The 27,021-nt window shown below is 40.2% G+C and overlaps 1 protein-coding gene across 6 annotated transcripts in view; it reads left to right on the plus strand.

The window, feature by feature from the left end:
* LOC109030060 (LIM domain only protein 3) overlaps positions 1-27,021 on the plus strand; it is a 249,357-nt gene that overhangs the window by 150,978 nt on the left and 71,358 nt on the right. For all 6 annotated transcript variants that reach the window (XM_072301324.1, XM_019040848.2, XM_072301326.1 and 3 more), the window contains 3 exons: positions 15,067-15,170; positions 17,317-17,454; positions 22,031-22,156. In XM_072301324.1, the coding sequence (XP_072157425.1) occupies positions 15,076-15,170; positions 17,317-17,454; positions 22,031-22,156 (359 nt within the window). In that variant the 5' untranslated portion in view covers positions 15,067-15,075. The remainder of the gene's footprint in view (positions 1-15,066; positions 15,171-17,316; positions 17,455-22,030; positions 22,157-27,021) is intronic.

Raw genomic sequence — 27,021 nt, forward strand, 5'->3', positions numbered from 1 at the left:
CAATTGAAACCCCGTGGAGATCCGTCGTTTTAACTATACGGCTGGAGCCACATTGTTACCGGGGCGAGCGCAAAACCGTCAAAAAGTTAAACTATAGTATTATGAAGAGTGTCTCTTACTTTTCTCTCCGTACAAAAAAAAATTGCCCGCATGGCACAGGATCTACAAAGCAAAAAAAGGCGAGGGTGTGTGGGGAGGGTGGTATGAGCTCAAAATGAAGGCGCGAGGGAATGGATAAAAACATAATAATTTATAAATGAGACAAATAAAATAGGAGCCTCGGACGACTCTTTTAATATGCTCGCGCATAAGAACGGGAGAGGGGTGGGGAGGGGGTTAAATACGTTGGCTGCTTAGCCGCGATGAAATTAAAAAGCCACCAACAGGTAATGTAAACGGCTGCGCGGGGGGAAAAAAGTTTCCCGAAAAAAACATTAAAAGTCAAACGGAATAAAAGGAAAAAGTATTAATATGTATATTTCCACTCGCTTGGCCCCCTCGAGTCAATGTCTGTGTGTAAGCGTATTTTTATAATGCGGGCGGGGTGGCCTGCGGGAGGGAGGGGGGGGGGGGGGTAATGTGAGGGCGACCGGTATAAAGATCTCGTCGCCGCCGCCCTGAATGAGATGATATCTGTGGGGAGAGAAAAATACACTCCGTAATGGACACATCAACACCGCTCGCCGCACATCTCATCGTGCGGTTTGATTGAAAATAAAATGTAACGGGTGGATGCGCTGCGTTGCCACTTTCCAAGAATGTGCAAATTATCCGGAAGAGGCAAAACGTCATATGGACTTTCGGACGTTGCCAAATTTTCTAGGATAAAATCAGATTTTTTTTCAAAATTCGTTCACCAGCATTTTTTTTTTAATTTTTAGAGAATTTTGCTCGCATTTTTACCAGTATATCTGGAGATTGAAAGGGAAAATATCAATGGCGTGGCGTGAATGATCGATCGTCGATATTTCCCCTTTTGAAGCTGTGGTAAAGAATCGATTAATAAGGCGTTCGCAACGAACACCTTCTGTTCATTGATCCTTTTCCATAAGTTTAAGCACGTCAATCCTCTGAAAAATGTTCATAGCTTTTATGAAAAGTTGATATGCTATCGGGAGGAGTTCGAAGGATTTCGTATGCTCATACGGCGTTACTGTAATTACCTGATACTTTTTGAATGTAGCTTTTTAAAAGAAGAGTTGGACTGCGTAGGAAAATAGTAAGCGGCGATTTTTCAAAATTTGTGCCCGATGGTACGTAGCTTCGGCCTCACTACTGGGACTCATAAATGCAGAACTTAAAGCTTCTGTACATATCTGGCGCAGAAAGTTTTTCTCCATATGTTGTAACTACGGCTCTCTGGAAATACTTTTGGCACTACGTTTTTGCTAAACTCTTAAGCAATGAATCCTCGAGAGAATGAAAGATGATTCGGTAAAATAACCATCTTAAATCGTGATCAATACCTCTGACACCAGGTTTGCTCTAAAAATGCCGAAACTTTAAAGGTCAGCTTGCACACGTCCTCATCATCAAATTTCTTTCGTGACCACTCTGCCAATTCCTTTTTATTTATTTATGTATATAAAATATATTTTAAAAAAAATGAGTTATTAATATACTTGAATAAATCGTCGTCTCCCGGTAAAAGAAACTTAACTCCATTCAAAGGTTGCGAAAGTGACTCAAAACAACTCAATTTTTACAAGAGCGTACCCGTGCCATTTTTTTCTCAATTTTCTCTGAGTTTTGCATGAGAAAAGAGAAAAAAGTAGTAAAATTTTCAGTTAGAAATGTCGCAGATTCTCCTCATAAGAATTCGATTTGGAAGGGAAAATTTGGCAACATTGAAATATAGTTACGCTCTTCTGTCAAGAGAATGACAAAATGCTGCACGTTAATTTCGAATCGACCTCTTTTGAGCTGGTTGGCTTGAATAAAACAGTACCAAACGTCAAATAGCTCCATACTTCCATCATAATTTTTTTCGAGAAATGTGGCAGAACTGACGTTGGAGTGACTCTGAAATTGGCCCCTCTCCCTTCTGAGCTTTACAAATCCTTTTATTCTCAGAGTCGCGTGCCCATTCATGGCGTTTTTGTCTGTTTGTTATCTTGCGATTCCTTTCGCGACCGATCATCAACCAGGCGCAGATTTATTTTTTCCACCCCCTCTCCGTCCCTCTTCACCGCACGGCGGAGGTTATGAGCTTTTTGATTAATGATGTGGCAAAGTCTTTTATGTTTTCGCTTTTGTGTGAAATTCCGACCGGGTACACACCAATACATTGCAAATCAGTTCGATCAAGATGTATTTCTCTACAATCTTGTGTTCCACTCTATTGGACTCCATCATGGTCTTGGTCCTTTAATAGCTGTTTATTAAGTGGAGGGAGTTCGAACTCAGAGGACGATGCAATTTAACCCTCGTCTAACACTTTCAGATCGTAGTGCGACTAAAGCCGCTGACACACGTACGCTCCGAATATACATTCTGGCCGACTGCGCATGCGCGGGAATCGAGAATGTTCCTCATTTTGTTCTCTTGAACAACTGTAAGTTAAAGGAATGAGTAAAAGATCGTCGCGGGTTTCTTCTTCTTCTCGTCAAACTGTGCATTCTTTTCAAAGAGAATGATGAATGTACATTCTCGATGCCCGCGCATGCGCAGTAGGCCAGAATGTACATTCGGAGTGTACGTGTGTTAGCGGCTTAACACATTCCAGGTGAAGACACAAAAGAGATCAGAAGAAGAGTTATAGAAAGGAAATGGAGGATAAGAAAAAGAACAGAGGATAGAAAGGGAAGAGGATGAGAATACAGTGATGGAGGAAGAATATGGAAATCAACAGAAAAAGAAAAATAGGGCGCAAAATGAAATGATATTCGAGAAAAGGAACAACGATAGATTATTTTCTAGCATCTTTTTCTTCCCTTTCTCTTTCTTTTTCAGCTTTTTCCGTTTTTCCTGATTCTCTTCCTCTCTATATCTCTTTCTTCCTCTTTCCCTTCTTCCTCTCATTCCTCTTCCGCGATTTTTATCTCTTCTTCAACTTTACCTCTTATTCCTCGTTTTTTTCTCTCCCACCCTCTCACCCTTCCTTCTTTCTTTCCTTTCTCATCTTCCCTTCCTCTTTTCTCTCTTCATTATCTTCTTTTTTCTCGAGTCGTCCGATTCCTAATGCGTTCACATATGACTTATATGTGAAAGAGTTCTAAACGTTGAATTTCTTTTAAAACCTCTCATGGAGGTATAATACCATTGCCTAGTTTCATCTCCATCCAATTAGACTACATTATGCAATAAGGAACTACTTTATGTGGCACATCTATGAAAGAACCTACAAATATTTGCATAGGGAAAGTAATGACACTTTTTCTTCTTTTTCCCCCAATTTTTTAAAAAAATTTCAATTAAGCCAGGATTAGTAGTCCCTAATTTCAAAATGCAATCCAAATAAGAAAGAGTAAGAATCACCAAGGGATTTGTTCCAGATATTGCATGATCATGCGTAGGTTCAAACTTTCCAAATGCCTAAATGTTTGCGATACAAAGAAATTAATTGAATGAATGGAATTGAAGAAAAACATTTTAAAAAACATATATAGAAAACATTGAGAGGATAAAATGTGAGAGTAAGGAAGGTGAGGGGGAAGGAGAGAAAACTAAAGAAATAATGGAAAAAGAAAGAAAAAGAATATTTGAAGAGAAACATGAATCCGCGTGCTGCTGAAAGCCGCACGTACTCGGTGCATCCGAAACTCCCCAATCGGAAGTGAGCAACAGGAAACACTCCTCATAAAACAAATGAAAGTCACCTTAGGCAGGGGAGCTAAGTCGGGAGAGCCGATAAGACCAAAAAATAACTTCTCTTTGCGTTCCGAATTCAATCTCGAATGTTAGTCCGAGGAGGGAGCAACGATTGTCGACAGGCTTAAATGATCGGGCGATACCTCGGTAATAAGCATTTAGTCATGTCGGTCACGTAAGTTCGACGAAAAATATCGATTAAAAGTTTCTTTGTCGGTGATTCTCAGAACCCAAAGTTTCATTATTTATTATTCACTCCGTAACCGCCTAAATTCGACGACTAACGTTGGACGTTGGGTTGAATGTAGCTAAAATGCAACATTTTTCATTTTTGTAGCGTTGCGCTTTTTATAGGAAAAAATTTCTTTAAAATACACTTAATTACTCTTATTCACATTCTGAGAGAACCTTTTCCAAACATTGACTGCAGAAATGTCTTGCCTCAGTTGGTCCATATCTTCGAAGAAATGTGAAATCATTTTCCTAAAATACACACGATTCCTTAAAACGCAAGAAGAAGAAGAAGAAGAAGAAGAACTCGGCATGACGCTTTAAACAACGTCGTAGGAGTCACGTGATCTTTTCAATACAATGCACATTACATGATGAGAATAGAAGGAAAGGACGCTCGTTGATGACGGCGCAGTGATACAACTATTCGTACTCGATGGATGTCCGTGTTGCGTTTGCAAAATTGAAGGCGCGATGGCGCGAGGCGTGAACTCGCAATGCTCCGCTCTGTCCTGCCAGAAAGATATTGCACATATTCTGGAGAGAACTTAAAAAACGAGGCCTAATTAAGTGTTTCCTATCTTAGGGTGCATTGGTACTTGACTTTTTTTTTTTTTTTATTTTTCAATTTGATGTCTGGTCTTTTCTTACGATTTAGTGGTTGACCTATATTGGAAGTCGAGTTCCAACCCTTTACACAGCCTGCGGGGCACGTGTTTTCAAGCCTCGGTTCAACGTCGTCCCACCTTAATGGATAAATAAATCATCCTGGCCTCTGAAATACCTAACAAATGTTTGATGAGTTGTAAAACAGCATTTACCGCATCCACTAAGATATTGAGGACAGAACTCCGTCAAGTTATTCCTACGTTAATTTCAACCTTGTGGCGAGGCGTGAATGACGATTATCGTTTTATCCCCATTTGAAGCTGTAGTAAAGAATCAACTGTTAAGGGGTTCGTTGCAAACACCCTGTCTATCGATCCTTTTCCACAGGTTTAAATAGCAGATCAATCGATATATCGCAAATCACGCCACGCCACGCCACTGTTTCAACCACATCAAACGCTTCAGCGGTGAATTTTTTCTCGGAAGACTTTCTCTCCGTAGATCAAGTTTGAGGTTGATTCAATAAGAAATATGAATATCAATCGAAAAATCAGCTTCAAACAGTGATACCTTACGCCAGAATAATTTGATATTGAATTAAATCCAACTGTATTCAATTTAATTGAGCATGAAACAATATTTAGACTTAACACATTCACAAGTGTGCTACTTTTAATAACGACCATATTTTTTTTCTTAGACAAAAGCTTTCATTTGAATCTCCAAGAGAGGAAAGAATCGTGAAGCCACTGTCCCGAAGCGTAACTTGTTTCTTCGTGTTTCACAATGGAATCTTAGCGGGCTTCATGCCGGGAAACGAAGGGTTGAAGTATGTCTTTGATGTCGGAAATTTAAATTTTAAAAAACATTCTCAGCGAGTGAGGTAATCGAGAAATTAACGTGCACACGATACAAAAAATATCGCCACGGCGGAAAAGTCCGCTCGCTGAGGTTAAATAATTCAGGTGGGAATTCTTAATAACTATCAAAGCAAAGTTCGCCCGTCAGAGAGATAAACAGGCGAGCAGTGCTTGAAATATTTGTGCTTGTGAAGAGCTCAAAGGAGGAATTTAGCCGCGGAGGGGGGGATTCGGGGGGTGGCGGGGTGCTCAAAGGGCGACCCGGTAGGCGGCCAGCCTGAAGCCCAAGTATTTGAGATGAAGGGTTAAACTAGGTGGAGAAGCTTATCTGCTCCCAACTAGCCACATAGTAGCGTAGGCTTCTATTGTTATGAACCGGCCAGATTATAAATTTTGGCGGTCTCGCTTGAATCGCAGGGATGCCAATTTTAAGACGTTTTTTGCATGAAAAAAAGGTAACGATCCTAACTGCATACAAAATCGGATGCAAAGGCATCTTTACATTCCCTTTCCGAAAATTACCGAAGTATTTTAAAATTAAAAGCGGAGGTGGCGTGACTCCATTTTGCAATTAGAAACTAAAATTTTGGGCTCGGTTAAGAAACAAAGCATGTATATTTAGTTTCCCTTTGCGTGTAAGTGCTTTTACAGATGAGCCAGAAATTATAGTTCTTAATTGCAGAACGCAGTCCATTTGTTTGCTTTTTTTATTTTGTGCTCATTAAAGAGAAACACCTTGGCGATTGGTTCAATTTTGGTTTCTTTGTCATCAAAAGAATTTGAAACTCAGTATTTGGTTACTTTGTCATCAAAAGTATGAAAGAAATTCATTTCAGGATTTTACAAGAGGATCCGTGCTAGAGTCCTATGTAAGAAAAAAAGAAGGGTTTTTCGAGTTTTGTTATAGAATAATTTATTTTAAAAAGATTTCTTTATACCTTTTTCAAACGAATAATTTCAGGAGCGCTCTCTCGAAATTTCTTTCAACATTATTAATTGATCAGTCTCAAGGGGGAAAAAAATCCGTAAAAATGTGGCTTAAAACTGTAAGTTATAGGGTGGTAGAACAGTGCTAGTTCCACATATTTTGCAATGAAATCAAGGCCTAAAATTCCATCGGATTCTAAAATTTTATATTTAAGGATGTTATTTTGCAGACAGTATTTTGTGAAGGTTAACAATATTTTAAAAGTAAGGCTGGCATGTTTTTAGTTTACTTGCCAGGTACTTAAAGTTATAATAGTCAACTCTATCGAATCTCATTAACTAAAAAACATAAGAAAATGGGTAACCTCGGCTAAATACAACAAATACTAAACGTTTAGGGGTTGTTTCAACCGTTCCTTGACCAGGAAACAGAAATATTTGTATATCAAAATCAAAATCACGAGGCTCCCATTCGGGACAACAAGAAGTGCAGGTCATATCCAACTGAAGGATAACCTTACTTTTTGCTATTACAAATGGGGGCCGAGGGATTTTGATTTTTACAAATTTTATCTTTATCTTTGTTTCCTGATGAAGGAGGGGGTTGAAAGTGAAACCACCTCGAAACGTGTGTTAATTGTTTTTCAGCCCTGTTACCCGTTTTCTTGTGGTTAATAGTTGAAGTATTCGGACTATTTTGTGTATTATTCGAATCTTATAAAGTTATGAATTGTATCAACGTGGTGCAAAATTCGGCAACTTTGGATTGAAATTCGGTGCGGTTACGCATTCTGGGCGAAGGGGGGGGGGGGGGGGGGGGCAGCGGGCCACTTGGAAACCTCATTCCGGCAACTGGCGCGTTACTCATACCTGTCACAGGTCGCCATCCCGTATGCACATTATTCCGCCCACTATTATTAGTTACCGGTTTAGCCTCGGTCTTCCGCCCTCTCCTTATCTGCCGCCCGGCCACTCCGGCCAGCGCCAAGACTCGCCCGCGCGCTGCCCCTCGCCGTCTTAACTTTTAATTCGCAAATTTATGATCCTTCCGCTGCGCTTTCGGGGCTTTCACAACCTCAAACGGCGCTCGGGAAATTTTTGGGACCTTCTTGCGTGCATGAATGCTAGGATTTTTGGCTTCAGGTCTCATTTAATTCCTTATGAGATAATATTATCAACTTCTATGATCTTACAAAGCCTACTAAATTGAAAAAAAAAAAAAAAATTAGTTCAAATTTTGAAAATATACATGCGTAGGTAATTTTAAGTGAATGAGTAATTTTAAGTGAAATCTAACTGAGTTATTCTCAATACGCCATTGCTCGCTATCTAACTTTAAAAGTTTCTCACGTGGTCAGTTTTTTGAGTTTTTCAGGGTTCTTTACGCCAAATGACGTTAAAATGCTATCAGACAGCCATCTTACTATTCCAATTGTTTAACACCATTCTGCCTAATCTTATCACAAAGCTTCCTATCGTGTGATAAACGGGGTACCTATTTCAAGGTGCTGTAGCATGAGGGGCCGTTCATCAATTGTGTCACGCTCTAGGAGGGAGGGGGTTTAAGGAGAATATAACGCTATTTTGTTTTTACTTGTAAAAGGATAGGAACCTACGCCTCAAAAGCGTTACAAGGAGGGGGGGGTGGGTCAAAATGCCGAAAAAGAACGTCACATAATTATTTATGAACCCTCCCTAGAAATGAATATAGATCTATACTGAAAAAAATTGTTCTGTTCATAGGGCTCCTACGCTTTCTTTGTTACAGCTACAGAAGTTTCCGTTATTAAGACAGAATACTCCGTGCTCACGACCGTAGTTCTGTTCTCACAACAGATTTTTGTAAGCATAACAAAGGAAGTACAGGAGCCTTGTGAATAGGAGGTTTTGTCATCAGCACCGACTATTTTTTTGAGTGTTGTAACGCGCGATTTCTAAAAACGTAGATCCTACTGTGCGTGGTCATTTTCATGGTTTCACGAAGAGTTTATTTAGCATCACTGGGCAGGTGGGGTAGGGAGGGGGTGGGGAGGGGGTGGTGTGGGGTGGGGAAGATTAGTGGTGGAAGCGTGGCCACTCCATTAAGTTAAGGGGACTTGGTCACCAAGTACCCCCTCCTCCCCCTTCCCCCGCTGGTTATCGGTGTGCCGCTGGGTTTGGTCTGGACAAGCCGGAGCGGCGTGGTCACTGCAGTGGGGAGAGCGAGGGGGAGGGTCGGGGTGAAATTTAAAACTTTTGCGACCACGGAGTTTACCGCTCGAGCCAAAGTTTGACTTCGGTTAATTAGCCTCCGATGTTGGCCCGTTATGTGTCTCAGACCGATCTGGATCGAGGAGTAGTTGCGACCGCTGAGGCGTCACAAATGGACCCTGAACTGCCGTGCTAAGGAAAAACGGCGTATGAGCCTCCAGGCGTTGTCAAATACCCTCTGGAAAATCTCCAGTTTTCGGGAAAATTTTTGAATATTTTTCTGTCAATTTCTCAGATAATTTTGTTTGTGATTTGATCTAGAGTGTCTGAAAATTGCAAGGGAAAGTATTCATTATTTTCCTCAATAATAAACATTTTATCCAAAGAAATTTGGCAACTCCCGAATGTTCATGCGTCGTTCTTCCTTAGCGAGGGAGTGTGGGAGTCGGACTTGCACAGCCTCGTTGTAATGGAGATGGAGGAACATTTTGATCGCCCGGTCGAATCTACATTTTGGAATGAATTTTGTCTGTTTTGGGGCAGATTTTGTAGTTTCTCTAACGAAGAAACGTTACTGCATTTCGATGTTGCCTAATTCTTTCTCGCCAATCGCAGTTTTCTAGGAAAATCTGGAACAATTTTAACTGAAAATTTCATCGAGTTTTCCTCTGATCCTGTGCTGGAGTCAGAGAAATTTTGGAAAACAATTACACAGGTATATTCTAGTCAGTGGCGTGGCGTGAATATATCGATTGTTATGTCATTTAAACCCATGGAAAAGGATCGATAGACAGGGTGTTCGCAGCGAACACCTTAATAATCGATTCTTTACCATAGGTTTAAATGGCATAAAACTCGATACATCGCAATTCACGCCACGCCACTGATTCTAGTAGAAAAATGAGTTGTTTTATTCAATTTTTTCTCTGCTTCAAAACTTTGCGCAATACCTCCGTAATTTCTGCTGCAAATGACAAGTGACATCATGAAGAGCCATCTTGCTTCATGTCTGATACCCACGACTATTCCACGAAGTTTCACCGAGAGGACTTGGGAAACTAGTCTCCGTTTGACTAAGTCGAGACTCGAGACGGCCCGGGGCTACGAATAAGAATTTGTCAGGTCACACACAAAGTTAAAGAATTAAAAAACTTCAAAAGAAAAGTTGAAGCGGCGGGACAACCCACGACCGGCCCGGAGGCCACTCGGGACCCAACTCCCTTGCTCTGCGGCTGTGGCCCCTTTGAAGGCCTCCGCGTCTCGCCGTGGCCTATTTGTATCCGCTCCCAAGTTTGAAGCGTGAGGTCACCCGTTTCAACCATGGTAAACAGACAAAACGACAGGATTTAATTTTCGTTCAGAGAAACCGGCCGGCGATCATTTTTGGAGGCTAAATTTTCCCTCTGTGATCTGTTGATCTGTCATGTGATCGAAGAGAGCAGTTAAAATCAAATGTTCCATATCAAGTATTCTTCAAAATTTGATTTCAATATTTCAATATAAAGTATTATATCAATGATTCCACTAAAACAGCAAAATTCGACCCATGTTTATACTTGCAAAAATGTATAGAAATGTACTTCAAAGGTCTGTTTGTGAAAAATCTCTCCCAAAAACCATAAATTAAAGCCAAATAGAATTAACGCGAGAATTCCAGTTCGATCTGACAAATCGAATACGATTTCGCCTATAGTCCAATTTGGTCTTAATTTAGGGTTTTTGGAATAGATATTTCACCAACAGACTGTTGAAGTATGCCTCCACGTATGGCGCGTATTGCATTTATATGTTTTTCGCAGAAAAACTCGTATTTTTGCTAAATTTGCTCGAAATATCGAAGTTTGTTTACTCCTAGGAGAAATCACCTTAATCTTGAGGAGGCTGATAATTAATTCGTTACTGTAACAACCATGGATAATCGTAGAAAGTCCATATTTATCCTATACTGTCGTGCTAAGGAAAAGCGCCGTATGAACATCCGAAAGTTGCCACTTTTCCTTCGATTAAATGTTTATTTTTGAGAAAAGTTGTGAATATTTTCCTGTGAAATTTTCAAGAACTTAAGGTGAAATTACGAAAAAAATTACCTGAAAAAATTGGAGCGAAAATATTCATTTTTGCACCAGCAAATTCGTGTATTATCCAAGGAATTTCGGTAACGCCTGAAGGTTCATACGGCGTTTTTCCTCAGCACGGCAGTATAAGTGTCAAGGTTAAGTCACGGAAGCGTTTCCGCGGAACTCACCGTTTTAAGGGCAGCGACGGGAGAAATTTGCCTTTTCGCGCCCTCGCGGGTGAAGCCGGATCTGTGACCTTCCTGGATTAATTAACTCTCATTGTGCCCGAAAGATCGGGTTCTAATGGGGTCGCACTTGAGACGGTCGCGCGCCGTCTAACGAGCGCCGCCAAATTAACCGCCTCCGAACTCAAGTCTTGACTCTCGACAAAGCCAAACGGAACTATGTGTATTAAGACATGAGCCCTGCAACCCGTAGGAATACATCCATAACAGGGCTCACGTCGCAATGCACATAGTTCCGTTTGGCAGAAATACGTCCGAATGACTTTCGATACGAATACATTAAATTCTGGCATCTTCGGCCGAGAATCAACGATAAAACCAATTATCTCCGTCTAGACCGCCAACACTCGGTAATTTAACGGTCGTATAGGAGTAGGCTAGCCTTAACGAAGAAGGATCCCTCTTTCCCAGATGTTAGGGATTAGCGGCGCCCCGAAACGCATCAAACGTAACTATTAGCATTGGATAATTGGCGTCGTATGATTTTGGTGGTGTTACATTATTCAAACGATCCGTGAATTTTCTCAGTAAGGGACCGTCCCTAAATTACGTAATGCTCCAAAAGGGAGCGTTACACGGCGTTACTTGTGAGCATACGAAAAGGGGGTCCAGGGGGGCCGGGCCCCCTAGAATTTAAAATAGTGTCATCTGTCCCCTCCCCCCAGAAATTCTGGATGGTGGGAAAAAGCCTTCGCCGAGGATGATTAGGTATCTTTCTTAATTTAGGGTCTTAAATGAAAGAACCGGGTTCACTCGGTTAATATTTTCTAAAATTTTCATCATAAGAGCCTTAAAATGCGTCGAAATAGAGTTAAATTTTCAACAAATTGCCTGTTAAGGTAGGAGGGGGGTTATTCCATATCTCCCTCCACCCGTGATAGGGGGGGGGGGCAGTCCCCTCCTCCTCCCCTAGCAAAATGACCTAGGTACGCCTATGGTGTAGCGGGGGGGGGGGGGGGTGTAGAGCGAAGCGTTGCGTAACGAGTTTCGGTGATTTTTTTTTTTAGTGTCAGTAGAATTGGTCGTCGTCCGTCTTATAACAAAGTCGAGCAAAGCACTTCTATTGTTATTTTAAGATTTTGACTTGATCTCTGTTGATTTTTAGTCCACGTGGAGAATTTTGCCGGTATGCAGCGTATATCCATCGCAACGGATCGGAAAATCGGATTTTGATATTTCAAGGGGGAGCTGCCCTTCGCGTCTTAAAGAAAAAATTGCGAGTGATTAAGTAAATGTTTTTGTAAATGGCGAGCGTAAAGTTGATTATAATCTGTATCCTGTACGTAAAAGAAGGACTCGACTTTTACCGAAATGTACCTGTGCAACTTATGTTCCAAAAATGTCTACTTTTCGCATGAGATCAGCTGAAGAATCAGTGAAATTTTCAGTGAAAAATGCCCAAGACCCTACAGTTGAATTTTATATTTGCGAGGAGAAATTTCGCAACATTGAAACGTGCTTACGTTCTTTCGTGGGGAAAACGACAAAATGTATCCGAATGACGACACCGAAGAGCATCCCGATTGTCAGCGTCGGCAACTCTGTCTCCCTATCTTTACGCTCACATTACCGCTTTATCGAAAAACGAAACTGCGGCGCTTACCACTCATTTCCACCGCACCCGCCAAAAATGCCTAAAAACAACCGCTTTCCCCCATTAAAAGAGCATACAAAGTAGGCGAATTCTCAATTCAATCCGGCAAGCCTCCGATCGCGTTCGAGGCGCGAACCCCCAACAATGCGAGTGAGAAGCCGGCGCGGGGGAGGGGTAATGGCTAATAGATGAAGCAAATGATAAAAAGTTAAATCAACGACGACATGTTTTGCATAAAATGTTGGTCTTACCGGGGCTTCCCCCTCTCGCTCAGTTCGGAATGATTTAATTTTCCCGCGCCTCCGCCGCCGCGCCGCGCCGGCAGATAAGTTGGCGAATAAAACAAATTGCCCAACTTTAAGTATGTTATTATGATATTTGAATAAAATTACAATTTTTAATGCGCGCGGGAAGTGTGCTCGCCGCCAGTGACGAGTAATAAGACGCGGCTCCTCCGAGATTGAGCGCTACCTGATTTCTCGAGCATATTTGTCACTTTAAGAGGGTCGCCGCTCTTTCATTTCCGCCGAGTTATTGCGCCGTTTCGAACGGGGAACACGATCTCCTTCGAAAGTATAGTTTTTCCGCTTTCAGCAATAATTCTTAATGTGGATTCTCAGCTTTTGCGGTTTGTATAGCGGGTGCGATCGATATTGTTTAAATTTTAACCATTTGGTGAATTTTATTGGGAAAATCGAAATTTCAGAGTGTCAATCGTTAAGGAATGTTTGTCAAAATCAATTTTCAAAATCTTAAATAAAGTCAAAAGAAGTGTTTCCATTTTGCAACCGATTCTAATTATCGATATCGGTTAGTTTTTGGGAACAGTGTTCGTCTATGTTTTAAGACGGACGACGACAAATTCTACTGAAACTCGTTCATAGGCGTAGCTAGGGGGGTCCTGGGGGGGGGGATTTCTGGTCCCCAGAAATCTCGTGCCCCCCCCCCCCCCCCAGAAAAACGGAATCCCCCATTCCTCACCCCCGCTCTCTTCACCACGAGAGGTGGTCCCATGCCCCCCCCCCCCAGAAAAATTTCCTAGCTACGCCCCTGCTCGTTACGTAACGATTTACTCGACCCCCCCCCCCCCCCCCTCCTACACCTTATGCGTACCTGGATAATTATGCCGGGGGGGGGGGGGGGGAGGAGCGCTCTGCACTTTGCATATTAGACTCTTTCAAAATTCGAAAAATTTCTGAAGGAAGTCTTCCAGACCCCTCTCCCGTACCGCTCCGCCACAATTCGAAGTGTGTGGATTCGACTATGTCGTCCAGCGACTGAAATATACAACTTTCACACAATTAACTGCAGCTAAAGATCGAATAATTTATCCATTCATTAGAAAGTGGTCCTAGCACTCGAGCAGTAATAATCCGACGGGCGATGCTCAGTCACGCGGACACCTCGAATAAAAAACAAGATGTTGAAGTTGCGCTGAACCGCGCTCTCGCGGGGGTAAAAGTGGCGAAGTTGAGCATCGAAACACTCAATTAAAAAAGGAAACAAGCTCAAATTAAAAAGGGAGGTTTTAAGACGTCTTCGATACTTTCTCAGCCCTCTCCCGCCGTAAGAAATTAATAAAATTCCTTTTTTTCCTGCGTGTAAGTTAATGATGCAAAAAAACGGCTGCGGAATTAATTTGTAACTTCACTTTGTGAACTCGCTGTGAGGCTTTCTTTCTTTTTAATTGCGGTAACTTCGTTTCTTGCTGTTTAATTTTTTTCATCCGGGAAAGGGGAGAGGTAAAATCGCGCGGTCGAGCTGAGTGATTCGAAATTTAGAAATTAAGTTTTAAATAGCTTTTCAAGATTTTTTTCTCGGTGGAAATGTTTGTTTCTCTGCGGCTATTGGAAATATGATTGTACTGATTTGATTTTACTTGCACGGGAAGAAAGCAAGCTGGAACTCGTATAATGAGAAGAGCTCCATGGAGCACGATTAATCGAAGTTGAGCACGGAAAAAATGGATCGCTGATTTAACATTTAAATTGTTAAAAAATATATCCAACGTGTTTCAAATGTACATTTTATAATAGTGGAAAGCTGATTTAACCACGGGGGTGGCCGAATTAGAATTTTTTTGTTGGGTTGTAAAATCTTCATTTAAACATGTCGGACACTTTTTTAAACTACAAAATTGCTAAATTAGCGACATGATTTTTTTCCGTGAGGTGCATACTTACGGAAAAAAACATTTTCGATTTTAGGAACCAAACTTTAGTACTGGTGACAGTGTTTTTGTTATTAATACTCAAAACAGTAGGTATTATCTACCACAAACTTCGAGTATGTGATACGAAGTTTGGCTTCTATAATTGAGAATGTCAATCACCTGGATCAAAATTTTTGGTGTTCCGCATTAACCGAAATTAGGTCCTTGCAACCGAAGTTTTTTTTTCGCGATGATTAATTGATCCATCATTTGCGACTAGTTGATTTTTGATCATTACATTTTTTATATATGCCATCATGGGCCATGTTTTTAAATTTTAAAATTGCTTTTTTGGCTGTGGTATAATTTTCTGTTCCACTGTTTGTTGCAGGTGTCAAAAATGACGATGGATGTGAAGTCGGGGGCCCCGAAAAACGGGCCCACCAGCGGAGGGCCCCAGGAGTGTGCCGGGTGCGGAAAACAAATCACAGAAAGGTAACATTGCAAATGTTTTCTGTCCCGTATGAGAAACCAAATTAGTCTAACTCCGCTCAGTTAAAAGGTTTTTAAGTATTTCCTAATCCAGAGTCTAAATTATGTTCTATATTTCCGACTTAAAAGGTTCTCGGTGGGTTTTCCAAAGAGTTGATTTACGCAGGTATCGTCAATCCCTATATCGTCACCTTCCAGGCAAAGTATCACAAGCGCCATGCGACGTTTAAAAATTTCCGCCGCCATTTTATTTTTTTACGGAGAAATTGTTCAACGAAGCTGTCCGAAAATTTCACTGAATTTTCTTTGTGCTGCCGATAAAATTTAGTGAAATTTCCAAACAGATTCAACGAACACTTTCTCAGTAAAGAAATAAAATGGCGGCGGAAATTTTTAAACGTCGCATGGCGCTTGTGATACTTTGCCTGGAAGGTGACGATATCTATTTTTGTTCTGCGGTTGATACAGAAAACTTCGGTGTAAAACTATTTTCAATGTCTACTTATAATACTAAGTGTTTATGTTTATGCTGGGAAATTTCCCTTGTCTAAAGAATATACGTAATAAAATAGAATAATTTCATCATGGCGAGAAAAAGTAAATACAAGAACTATCAGTTGTTTTGTGACAGGGAAATTTTTTTGTAGAGTTCACTCATTTATGAAAGAAGTATTTCCTCGAGCATGCTGAGGAACGGGTGAAAAAAACGGGGTGGTTTGGACAAATCAACTGGTCTCTACAGTATATTGAGCTAATTTTGGAGAATTTTGACGAATTTTCAGAATTGCAACTGAATGGGTTACTAGTAGTGTTATTTATTTAAGAATTTGAAAGTACCAGGTGAACAGATTACATGATGATTTAATGCGTAATTTTGAGTCAAAATCATGGAAAAGCCCACTTTTAAAGAGTCCCAGAGACTTGAAGGAATTTCAAACGCGTCGCATTGGCGGGAAAACGATGGAAATGATTTACTACGACAGCCAAATCTCTATCTCCTCTCATTTTCCACTGATGTTTGTTGAAATCATCATCATAATATATAATTCCGTAAGCCTGATCCTTCGGGTTAAAATTCAGCGGGGGTCCTGAGGCCAATCCGGACGCAAGTGGTACCGGCTTGTCCGTCCTGGTCCCCTGATGGCCGGAAAAATAGAGGGATCGCAAGGCGGGCCCCGCGCCTCTTGCGCCCTTTAAAACATCGGTTATCCCATTGGTCCCGTTTATATCTCATTGTTTAAACATTTAAACATGTTGGTAGCGATATTTAAAATTTCTATAAAATAAGAGTCACCTTTATACCGCAATAGGCCTCGAGCGTAGGCACAGATTTAACTAAAATAAATGTAATGCACGGTATAAAGGTGACTCTCATTTTATAGAAATCTTATTGTTAGCTAGAAGTTAATTTCAATAGTTTTTGTTGTGCGGATAGTGTTCTGCGTGAGATTCTGGTGAAGAATCATTTATCAGAGTGCTTAAATGTTTACCCTGTTTAATGGTCCATTCAATCTAAAAAAGCGAACATGGAAACTTTCCTAACTTTTCTTTAAAAAAAAATATTTTATTGGGAGAAACGAGGCAACGTTGGAATGCTCATACTGCATTAAAACCCACCATGGGCCTTTTAAGCCCCATTGTACGATACCGCGCTAATCTTAACGGGAATTATTGCGCCAAATACGGTTCGGTCGGTGTCGAACTCATAACAGCGCCTGCAAGACTGTAGGAATACTTCACGCATTGCGCCAAACAGTGTGGTCGGCGTCCAGCCCATACTGGCGCCTACAAGACTGCGTGAATACTTCTCGCATTGCACCAAGCGCAATGCGAGAGTTAGGTTTACAACTTCACACATTTTTAGTTACCTTTTTGCAAAATGTACTCTTAAGTCCAAATTCGTTCATGGTTTAGTGACCCATCGAGTCAAATCACATTCAGGGAGAAAAAAATAAATCAGGAGTAAACAGTTTTTAGCTTATTTAGTCACACTTACGATGTTTAAGTTGAGATTTAAGGTTGTTTTAACTAACTAATTTAAAGTTGAGAAAAAATGTTGTGAATGTGAAGTTAGTGTTCTACGGTAAAATTTAAAAAAATATGAGCCTAAAGCAAAAGGCATATTATGCTTTGTTTTGTATCATTGCAGATATTTACTGAAAGCCCTTGACATGTTCTGGCATGAAGATTGTCTAAAATGCGGATGCTGTGATTGTAGACTCGGCGAGGTCGGATCCACCCTGTACACGAAGGCCAATCTCATTCTCTGTAAACGTGATTATTTAAGGTTAGTCATCATTCAAGGGATAAATTCCAATTTTCCTGTAGATTTAGGTCGTCAATTTTCCCTCTTCTGTTTACTTATATCTGTATGCAATGGGCACGTCAAATTTTGCTTTAAAATTTAATATTTGAACTTTCATACCTATTCTTGAAGAAATTTTCCTCGATACTTAAACAACGTCGTTTACACCGTCGGTATACATGCCTCATGTTAAGTTATCGTTTCACTCAAGTGTTCATGAATCAACGAAAACTATTGCGTAAAATATTATAATATAAAATCTTTTTCAAGGGTTATTTTTTTTATACCGTCTTCATACGCTCATTCATATTTAAAAGTAGACTAAGCTTTGTGTTTATCTATAGTTTTACTGTCACTCAGTGGAGCGACTTCATTGGGAGAAGCGGGATATCATGTGAAAAATTCAAAAGCTTATATCTTTTTTCATATAAAACGTAGAAATTTAAAAGTGGATTCATTCTTTTACTCGTAAAAGTTTCTCTAACAAGCGCCCTTTGTAATTTATAATGTGACGAAGTAGGCATCAAAATTTACAGTTTTAGTTAAAAACTTAAGTCCGACCTCTTTTAGAGGCTCATCCCTCTTTGCGTCAGTATAAAGATTAGAAATAGAATAGAATCTCATTATATCGTCACCTTCCGGCCAAAATATCACAAGCGCCAGGCTACGTCTCAAAATTCCCGCCGCTATTACAGAGAAATTGTTCAACGAAGCTGTCCAAAAATTCCACTGAATTTTCCTTAAGTTGCCGATGAAATTCAGTGAAATATTCAAAGAAAGTAAACCAACAATTTCTCCGTAAAAAATAAAATGGTAGCAAGAATTTTGAAACGTCGAATGGCGCTTGTGATACTTTGGCCAGAAAGTGACGATATCGCTTCAATGTCTTTTTACATTCGTCGTTAACCATAATTCCCTAGATCGAATCATAGGTTGCGCCGATAGAAAGAGGCTCAAGCCGTGATATTATGGTAAATATTCGCGATTGGTTTTGTTACTCGGATCCATAAATCAGTGGTCGCCGTTCAAGTAACCAAAAGTCTCCGCCGTCAGAGAAAAGGGCGGTTGTGGCACTTGGTGGAGAGGCGGGGGTGTTTGCCTGTTTATTCAGCGCATCCGGAGACGGTGGGATCTTCGCAAGGCAGATATTATCCTTAAGAAAACTGTATCTGTCGCTTGGCACAATACAGATTGTTATTATACCAATATTTGCCTGCGTAACATTCGGTCGAACATCAAACACACCCTTATCTTGTAAGCACACCCGTTGTCAGTTTTAACGAAATATTGGTTTTGGTCTCTTTTGCAAGTCATATTCAAAGGCGTATTGCCCATCAGGATCTTGCCCAGTACACTGAAAAAAAATTATCGGCGTTTTTACCAAGGTCCGTTGGCACCTTTATCATCTCGCTTTTTTTACCAATTATTGGTAATTTTACTAAAACAGACTGGTAAGCTTACCTAAAAACCGGTATTTTTACTGGTTTTTTTCAGGTAAAAATACCACTTTTATTGGTAATCAGTTCCCGGTAACTTTGCCATTTTATCTCGGTAATTCTACCACAGTCGATAAAAAATATTTGCGTTTTTACCAAGGTCCGGTAAAATTACCGAGAAAATTCAATAATTTTACCGAGATTTCTCGGTAAAATTACCAATTCCATGAATGGTAATTTTACCAAGAAAAAACTGGGATCAAATAGAACCCTGAATTCTCGGTAATTTTACTCTTTTCTAAGTAAATCCACCGATATTTTTTTTTCAGTGTAGTGGCCAGTAATGGCTTTTTTTGTCAAAGGTTTGGGTCCCCGCAGAGCATTTTTTCAAAATATCTCGCAAGTCTTTCATAATGAAAACTTTTAGTGGCCCATATTTCTTAGATGTAAGAAAAAACTTGTGACTTTTGCAAGTATTTTTTACGGCCGCGGCGTAGCTCGAATTCCAGTTCACTTTGTTCCTTCGGTTCCCATATCTTCGGTGATTTCAAATCCTATCATCATATAAACTTCGAAGGATTCTGCCTTTTTCTATTTCACTCGAGGGGAAGTGTCCCCTCCCGGACTCACTTCCCCACCCGGTGACTGACGCTGCGCTGTGCCTGTGCTGAACGGTTCAGCCTGAACCTTTCCCCTACGTCTGACCGTTCCCCACTCCTCTGTCAATCGAACCATATGCCACCGCTTACGTATTGTCGCTCGCCCACCCAGGTACCTAGCGGCCAGCGGTCAGTTGTTGATAAATCTCGCTCATGCTCCTATGCAGCTACGCATTGATTACGCCAGCTAATTACTTTCTAATAATTAGAATTTCTTCGATAATAGTTTTCTTTATTTATTCGACTGTATTTTTTTCTCTGTTCTACTGTGATTTCCTTGGTTCTCTACTGTGTTTTTCCTAAATCTCTGAGTCAGAAATCTGAAGCACTTCGGTATGCACCGAGTACTTCAGATGTGTAACCTGAAACCTACGGTATATACCGAACTACTTCAATTGTCTGACCCGAACTTCGGCAGATGGACCTTAACTTTTCGGATGCGTGATCCGAAAACTTCAGAGACTCATATGATCTCAGCTTCGGGTTTCATGCACAAATTTTTTTCTCCGTGTTTCCTTTCAGGGGACGCAACTAAAATTTCAGTAAATTTTTTTCAGAAAAGTAAAGAAAAAAAAAAGAAAAAAAAGTGGCTAACGATGATTCCTCACCTTCACGTGGTGTTGGCTGTTTTTACTAAGTGGGAACCGTCCATTTTAAGATATAGTCTATTTCTTGCCCTGCCATTATTATTCTACAAGTTAATTGTGGAGTGAGAATTTCCTAATGTTTTCTATGAAATCTTCAAAATATAGTGATAAAAAAGTTGCAACTACTACAAAATCGGCTCGCGAAGCGAGCCGAATGTCACTCGCGTAGCGAGTGACCGGGGGTCCAGGGGGCGTAGCCCCCGGCTAGCCGTGACGGGCGCGCGAAGCGCGCCCAGAACGGCTAGTATAGAATTATACCTCAACACTCAGGGAAAATGTACTTATTTTCGGCTTCATCCAATTTTAGTAGGACCACAAAGTTTTATTTTTTAATCCGACACCGATCTCAAGAGAATAGAAAGCTCACCAATCTTAAATGGACTACATTTTGCAATTAGGAACTATAAATTCCAGCCCGGTTTAAAAACAACGTATGTGCCATTAGTTTCCCTATACACACAAGTGTTTTTCCAGAAGAGCCAGAATTTATAGTTCCAAATTGCAAAATGCAGTCCAAATCTACACCATATCTAGGATCTAGGATGATTTTAGCTCGTAAATGATCCATCGATTTTTTGAACTCCAACTCATTACTCCTATAATAATAATTATTTCAAGACAATCTGTCAACCGGGGAGGTTCCAAACAGAGGATGGGATATGGTTTAAACCCGCCGTCTTAGGAATAATATTTTCTTAACGACTCTCTCGAACAAACAACCAGGTTTGCGAGAGGTTTCAAGTCTTAATCAATATTATCTCAGCGAAACTTAAGTAATAGGTACCTGATTTTAGCGCTCATTTCGCGTGCTGCGGCCTCGGAATGGTTATGCGCGCTTGTGATATTGTTGTTCCCCTGCTTATTCCGACAATCTGAGGATTTTCATGCATCCTGGCTGCGGGGATTTCAGCACAGCCGACAATAATGTGCTCGTATTGTTTTACGTCTCAATCTCTCCTTCCTCTACCTTTCAAGTTGGTTAAATCTATACACATCCGCGAATTAGGAATCCCTGAAAGTCGAATTATTTTCACTGAAATTGTTAAAAATCCGGAATGCATTTCACCCTGTAGGCTGATTATTTAAATTGATAGACAGAAAGGACAGAAAGAAAATGGAGTGATCCTAATACTGAAAGCGGGTGGTTATAATCGAGGAAGGAGATAAGTAATAGAGTAACTTAACGGACGGCAACCCACAAGAGACTCCATAACCTATGGTGATAATGATAAGACGTGATAATGACAGTGATAATGATAGACTCACTACGGACCATAGTTGTTCTATCATTTTCCTACTTAACCCACTGCTTCCATCAATAGGATCGCACTGTTTTCCCTTTGTCTTGTTTGTCTATCGCTTTATCTATCGATTTTAATAATCAGCCTGCTAAAGGCTGTCCCTGCCAACAAGAGTGATAAGAGTGCGGAGTGGTTTTCGCTCTTACCGAATGGAATCAGCGGATTGGCGTTCTTTGCGATATCGATTAATCTGCCATTTAAACCAATGGAAAAGTATCTATAAAGAGGGTGTTCGCAACGAACACCTGAGTAACCGATTCTTCACCATAGCTTCAAATGGGGAAATATCGATAATCGATCATTCACGCTTCGCCACACTGATTGGAATCAACACTTTTTTGGCCGTATACTACGCTCGATCTTACTGAGCGAATTTCACTCCTTTTTCTGGCGACAAAACATGCTGCAGATTTCACTCCAAATTTTCAAACTCTGCAACTATAAAATTAAGATCACTAAAACTCCGAAAATGAACTGATGTAGGAATCCTGACTGATATTTATCTCGTCTTTCAGGTTATTTGGCAGCACAGGCTACTGCGCCGCATGCTCAAAAGTTATTCCTGCTTTTGAAATGGTAATGAGAGCCCGGAATAACGTCTATCATCTTGAGTGCTTCGCGTGCCAACAATGTAATCATAGGTAAGTTCTCAGCTTCTCTCTTCCTCATCAATCATCCTTGAAATTTTAAAATACTATTGGAGGACCAATTCATCTCATTCTCCAGAGGAGAAATGAGACATAGAGTAGAATTTATGCATTATCACAGTGTGATTTCTAGTAAGGTGGATTTCTTCATAAAATACGCAATCATCGTTGAATTAGACACTGGTATTAATTGAACCGTACATGCCTCAGTTTTTCACATTTTGGATTCGTTAATAAAAGGGTTTGTGGGCTTTTTTTGCATGACTTTGAACTTTGTCAACTTCCAAGTTACTTCTGCTCGCAACTCTACTTGCTCCAAGTTGGAAATCGTCCAGCTAAACCATAGATCAAAATTATCAACCAATAGTGAAACTATGAGACATACGCATCTTGATCACAGAGGATAGAAATATTCGGTCAAACTTATTCATCGAGGAGAAACTTCCCTTGAAAATTTCACGGAATTTTCTCCATTAACAGAGAAAACAATACGGATTTTTTTTTTTTTGGAGTGACGTCGAGTAAGTTGTCAAATCGATGACTAATGTAACACATGCGTATTTCCGCGAATATGACGCAAGTATTCGCTAATGTTTCTTTAAAAACCCGGAAGAGGAAGAGGAAAAAGCAAAACCCCATTCAAGTTTTCATAATCCATTCAATGATAATGAAAAAAGTTAAAGAAAATATTTTCTTTCGGGTTTTTTTTTTTTTATTTTTTTTTTTGGGGGGGGGGGGGTATAAAAAATTAAACGTAGTGATGTAACCACGCATTTTCGACACTACACATTGACGTATAAAACAATGAGAATGACGCAAGGAGTAAAGTAGTAAACCGAGTTAAACCAAACACACTGGGGAAAAAAAAACACATTGGATCTCGAGTCCAGACTCTTGAAAACATTGACAAGAAAAAGGACTCTTGATTCAATCAGATATAAGCTTAAATCAAAAGGAAATCCGCTCAAATTAAGAGGCTTGGTTCTTGATTTAAGCTTAAATCTGATTTAATCAAGAGCATTTTTTCTTGTCGATGTTTTTAAGAGTCTGGACTATAGATCCATTGTGTTTTTTTTCCAGTGCAAGATGAATCTCTGAAGGAGCCAGGTTCCTCGTAAGCCATTATCGAAAAATATCTTATCGTAGAGAAAAAGTGGCAACCTGATGCTTAGCTACTAATAAAGTAAAGGATTCGGGATCAACACCATTTACCCGCTCGGTGCGGACCCAGAACGACCGAGTGTTTTTATTACCAGCTAACTTTATGGTCCAAGTTGGGGAAAGCTAATAGTGTTTATTGCCTCGGCAGCACCTCTGCTTAAATCTATCAAAAAACAATGTTGTGCCAATATTTTTGATGTTTACGAACTCGAGGCAAGCGTGCTTAAAGTTTTTTCGAGCGGATCTTACGCTATTACTTTCATTCGTAGCTCGTTCTACAGATCTACGCTTTCCCGTTGCCTTTTTCTTCACTTACTCTCTACAGGGTCCTCCTTAATGAGAAAACTCAACTCTGAAGATATCATGAATTCGAGCTACTTCTGCAGTCCAATATGCATGATTTTTGGAATGAAGACGCTCTACAAGGTCCTCCTTAATAAGAGGACCCAACTTTGAAGATACCATGAATTCGAGCTACTTCTGCGGTCCGATATGCATGATTTTTGGAATGAAGACGCTCTACAGGGTCCTTTTTAATAAGAGGACTCAACTTTGAAGATACCATGAATTCGAGCTACCTCTGCAATTCAATATGTATGGTTTTTTGAATGAAGACGCAAACAATTCGCATCAAAAATTTTGCTCGCTTTTGATACAAATTCGTCGACAGTGAAACTATCAAACCGTGTATCTTGGTTCGCGACGTTCTAATATTTATTCGAAGAAAATCTGATCATCATCTTTTGCGCACAATTTCGTTTGAATTCTCGTTCTCTGAGAATTTTGCAAAGAAATTCAGAGCAGTGCTGTTTTAAAAAAATAAAATTTAAGTCGATCTTTTCAAACACGCAATCGAGATCCGTGGATAGGTAGTTTCAATGTAGGTTTATTTTTCTTAAAATTTGTCTATGATCAGTTCAAATGAATAAACAACCTAGATTTTGATGTGCACAGGCAGAGATTACAGCTCTATCGATGATCATTAAACCAGTAATTTTTTCACAGCCCTTAAACTAAAGGCTCCGTATTTCAGGATTTTTCTCCCGGGATTTATTCGCAGTGGCGTGGCGTGCTTTGCGATATATCGATAGATCTGTCCTTTAAACCTGTGGAAAAGGATCGATAAACAGGGTGTTCGCAGCGAACACCTTAATAATCGATTCTTTACCATAGCTTCAAATGGAAAAATATCGATAATCGATCATTTACGCCACGCCACTGTTTATTCGGCTTATAAAATCAGGCTTTTAATAGGACCGCAAAGATAATTTTTGGACAGTTGCAAAGATTATACAGGGCTTTTCAAAAGTCACCAACCACGAACCACTTCTGTAACTTTTTTCTTCATCGAGGTAGAAATTTGAAACTTTGGAAGTGTAACAAGAATAATTTGTTCTTTGTGAATACCGCAAATGCCGGGTAATCTTTGCTACTTTCAATATCTCCATGACTTCGTGATGTCGTAGCATTTCCTTCGAGGGAACTCTAGTTAAGATACACTCTACAGGGTGAGCGAAAAGTCCCCGACCCCCCCTCTAACTTTTGAACGAATTGAGCTAGGGAAATGAAACTTTGGGAATGTTCCTATCTCAAAGGGGACCATCTTTTGGGGGGTCAAAATTTTGGTCCCCCCCTCAGGGGGGGACGGGGGCCCCCCAACTTTTTTTTTTCAAATTGCAACCCCTATCTTGTGATACCTCATTCGAAGGAGCATAAAAAACTAAGAATTTTGGCGCAAACCGCAGATCAATATCTTAATTTTTGACCGAGTTATGATAGGTCAAAGGTCAAATTTGACCTATTTTCAAAAAATCATAACTCCGGTTCAAATTATCGTAAAGAAAAAAATAAAACGGGAAAATTTACCAAATTGTGTCCGCTTTTAAGTAAAAATTGCAAAAATCACTTCGATTTAATTTTAAGGGGGGGCTCGGACCCCCAAATACGTCAATTCAAAGGTCATTCAATTTTCCCGCGAAATAAGCCAATTTCCCCTGGATTTGCCTCCACATTATCTCAGTAAGGTCAAAATCAGTTCAACATTACGTTGGCAAGTCCCCAAATTTCGGGAAAAGTTAAAAAAAAATGATATTTAAACGGTCAAATTTAATTACCTTAAATTTCGTTTTTTTTAACTTTTCCCGAAATTTGGGGACTTGCCAACGTAATGTTGAACTGATTTTGACCTTACTGAGATAATGTGGAGGCAAATCCAGGGGAAATTGGCTTATTTCGCGGGAAAATTGAATGACCTTTGAATTGACGTATTTGGGGGTCCGAGCCCCCCCTTAAAATTAAATCGAAGTGATTTTTGCAATTTTTACTTAAAAGCGGACACAATTTGGTAAATTTTCCCGTTTTATTTTTTTCTTTACGATAATTTGAACCGGAGTTATGATTTTTTGAAAATAGGTCAAATTTGACCTTTGACCTATCATAACTCGGTCAAAAATTAAGATATTGATCTGCGGTTTGCGCCAAAATTCTTAGTTTTTTATGCTCTTTCGAATGAGGTATCACAAGATAGGGGTTGCTATTTGAAAAAAAAAAGTTGGGGGGCCCCCGTCCCCCCCTGAGGGGGGGACCAAAATTTTGACCCCCCAAAAGATGGTCCCCTTTGAGATAGGAACATTCCCAAAGTTTCATTTCCCTAGCTCAATTCGTTCAAAAGTTAGAGGGGGGGGGGGTCGGGGACTTTTCGCTCACCCTGTATACATACAACTATGTGTAAGGCCTGCATTTCTCCAACATCACAATCTGTTTTTCCAAAGTTTTTCTTCGTTTTGTTCTCCCGTCCGATATTTGTCCCCCTCCCCCCTCAAATTTTTCCAATGTGCAGCCCTCGATAAAGTTGGGTAAATAAAGAGCGTGAACAATAACTACGAGGCATTAAAACAAATAAATCACGTTTATGATTGAGAGTGATGCTATTAACTGCGTAAACGATAAAAACAACACTCGATATCGGTAGCTTTGTTCTTTATTATTGAGTCCGCGAGCGGGGCGAGTCCATCTCTCAACTTAATGTATTAAACTTTCGGTCATACTTCAGCTGCTGCCCACTGCTCCAGAGTTATGTACCTGCTCGGATCCGACGAATTTCAACGCTCCCTCTTCGGGCTTTTATAGACTTTCGAATCGGAGAGAGTGGATTTCATGTCTTCATTTCGCCCTGTTTTCTCCCATATCCTCTGAGTAATAGTTTTAAAGCGCTAACAGACTTGAGCTAGTGGCAACGGCATGGCAGGCTTTGCGATAAATCGATTGATCTGCCATTGAAACCTACGGATAAGGATCGATAAACAGGGTGTTCGCAACGAACACTTTAAGAATCGATTCTTTGCCACAGCTTCAAATGAGGAAATATCGATCATTCGCGCCTATAGCCACTGAGCCTTGGCACCGCCCACCCTCTTGAGAAGATAACTTGACGGAATACGGAACAAAATTTTAACCATATAAATTTTTTTGAAGTAATTAATGCAATTTTCCACATAATTTAATAAAATTTAAAAATCAGGATCAAAATTGTATGAATTTAACGAAAATAAGTCTAGCTATGCATTTCTTGTTGCCCAACTTCCTTTAATGTTATGTATGTTCAGTTTTATGTAACGGGGAAAAAAAACATAAGAGAAAGTTCGGCAAAGTCTCATGTAGTTGGACTTATTCTGGTTAAATCAACCGATTATAGTTCC

The sequence above is a fragment of the Bemisia tabaci genome, chromosome 6, assembly GCF_918797505.1.
Source record: "Bemisia tabaci chromosome 6, PGI_BMITA_v3".
Classification (NCBI taxonomy): domain Eukaryota; kingdom Metazoa; phylum Arthropoda; class Insecta; order Hemiptera; family Aleyrodidae; genus Bemisia; species Bemisia tabaci.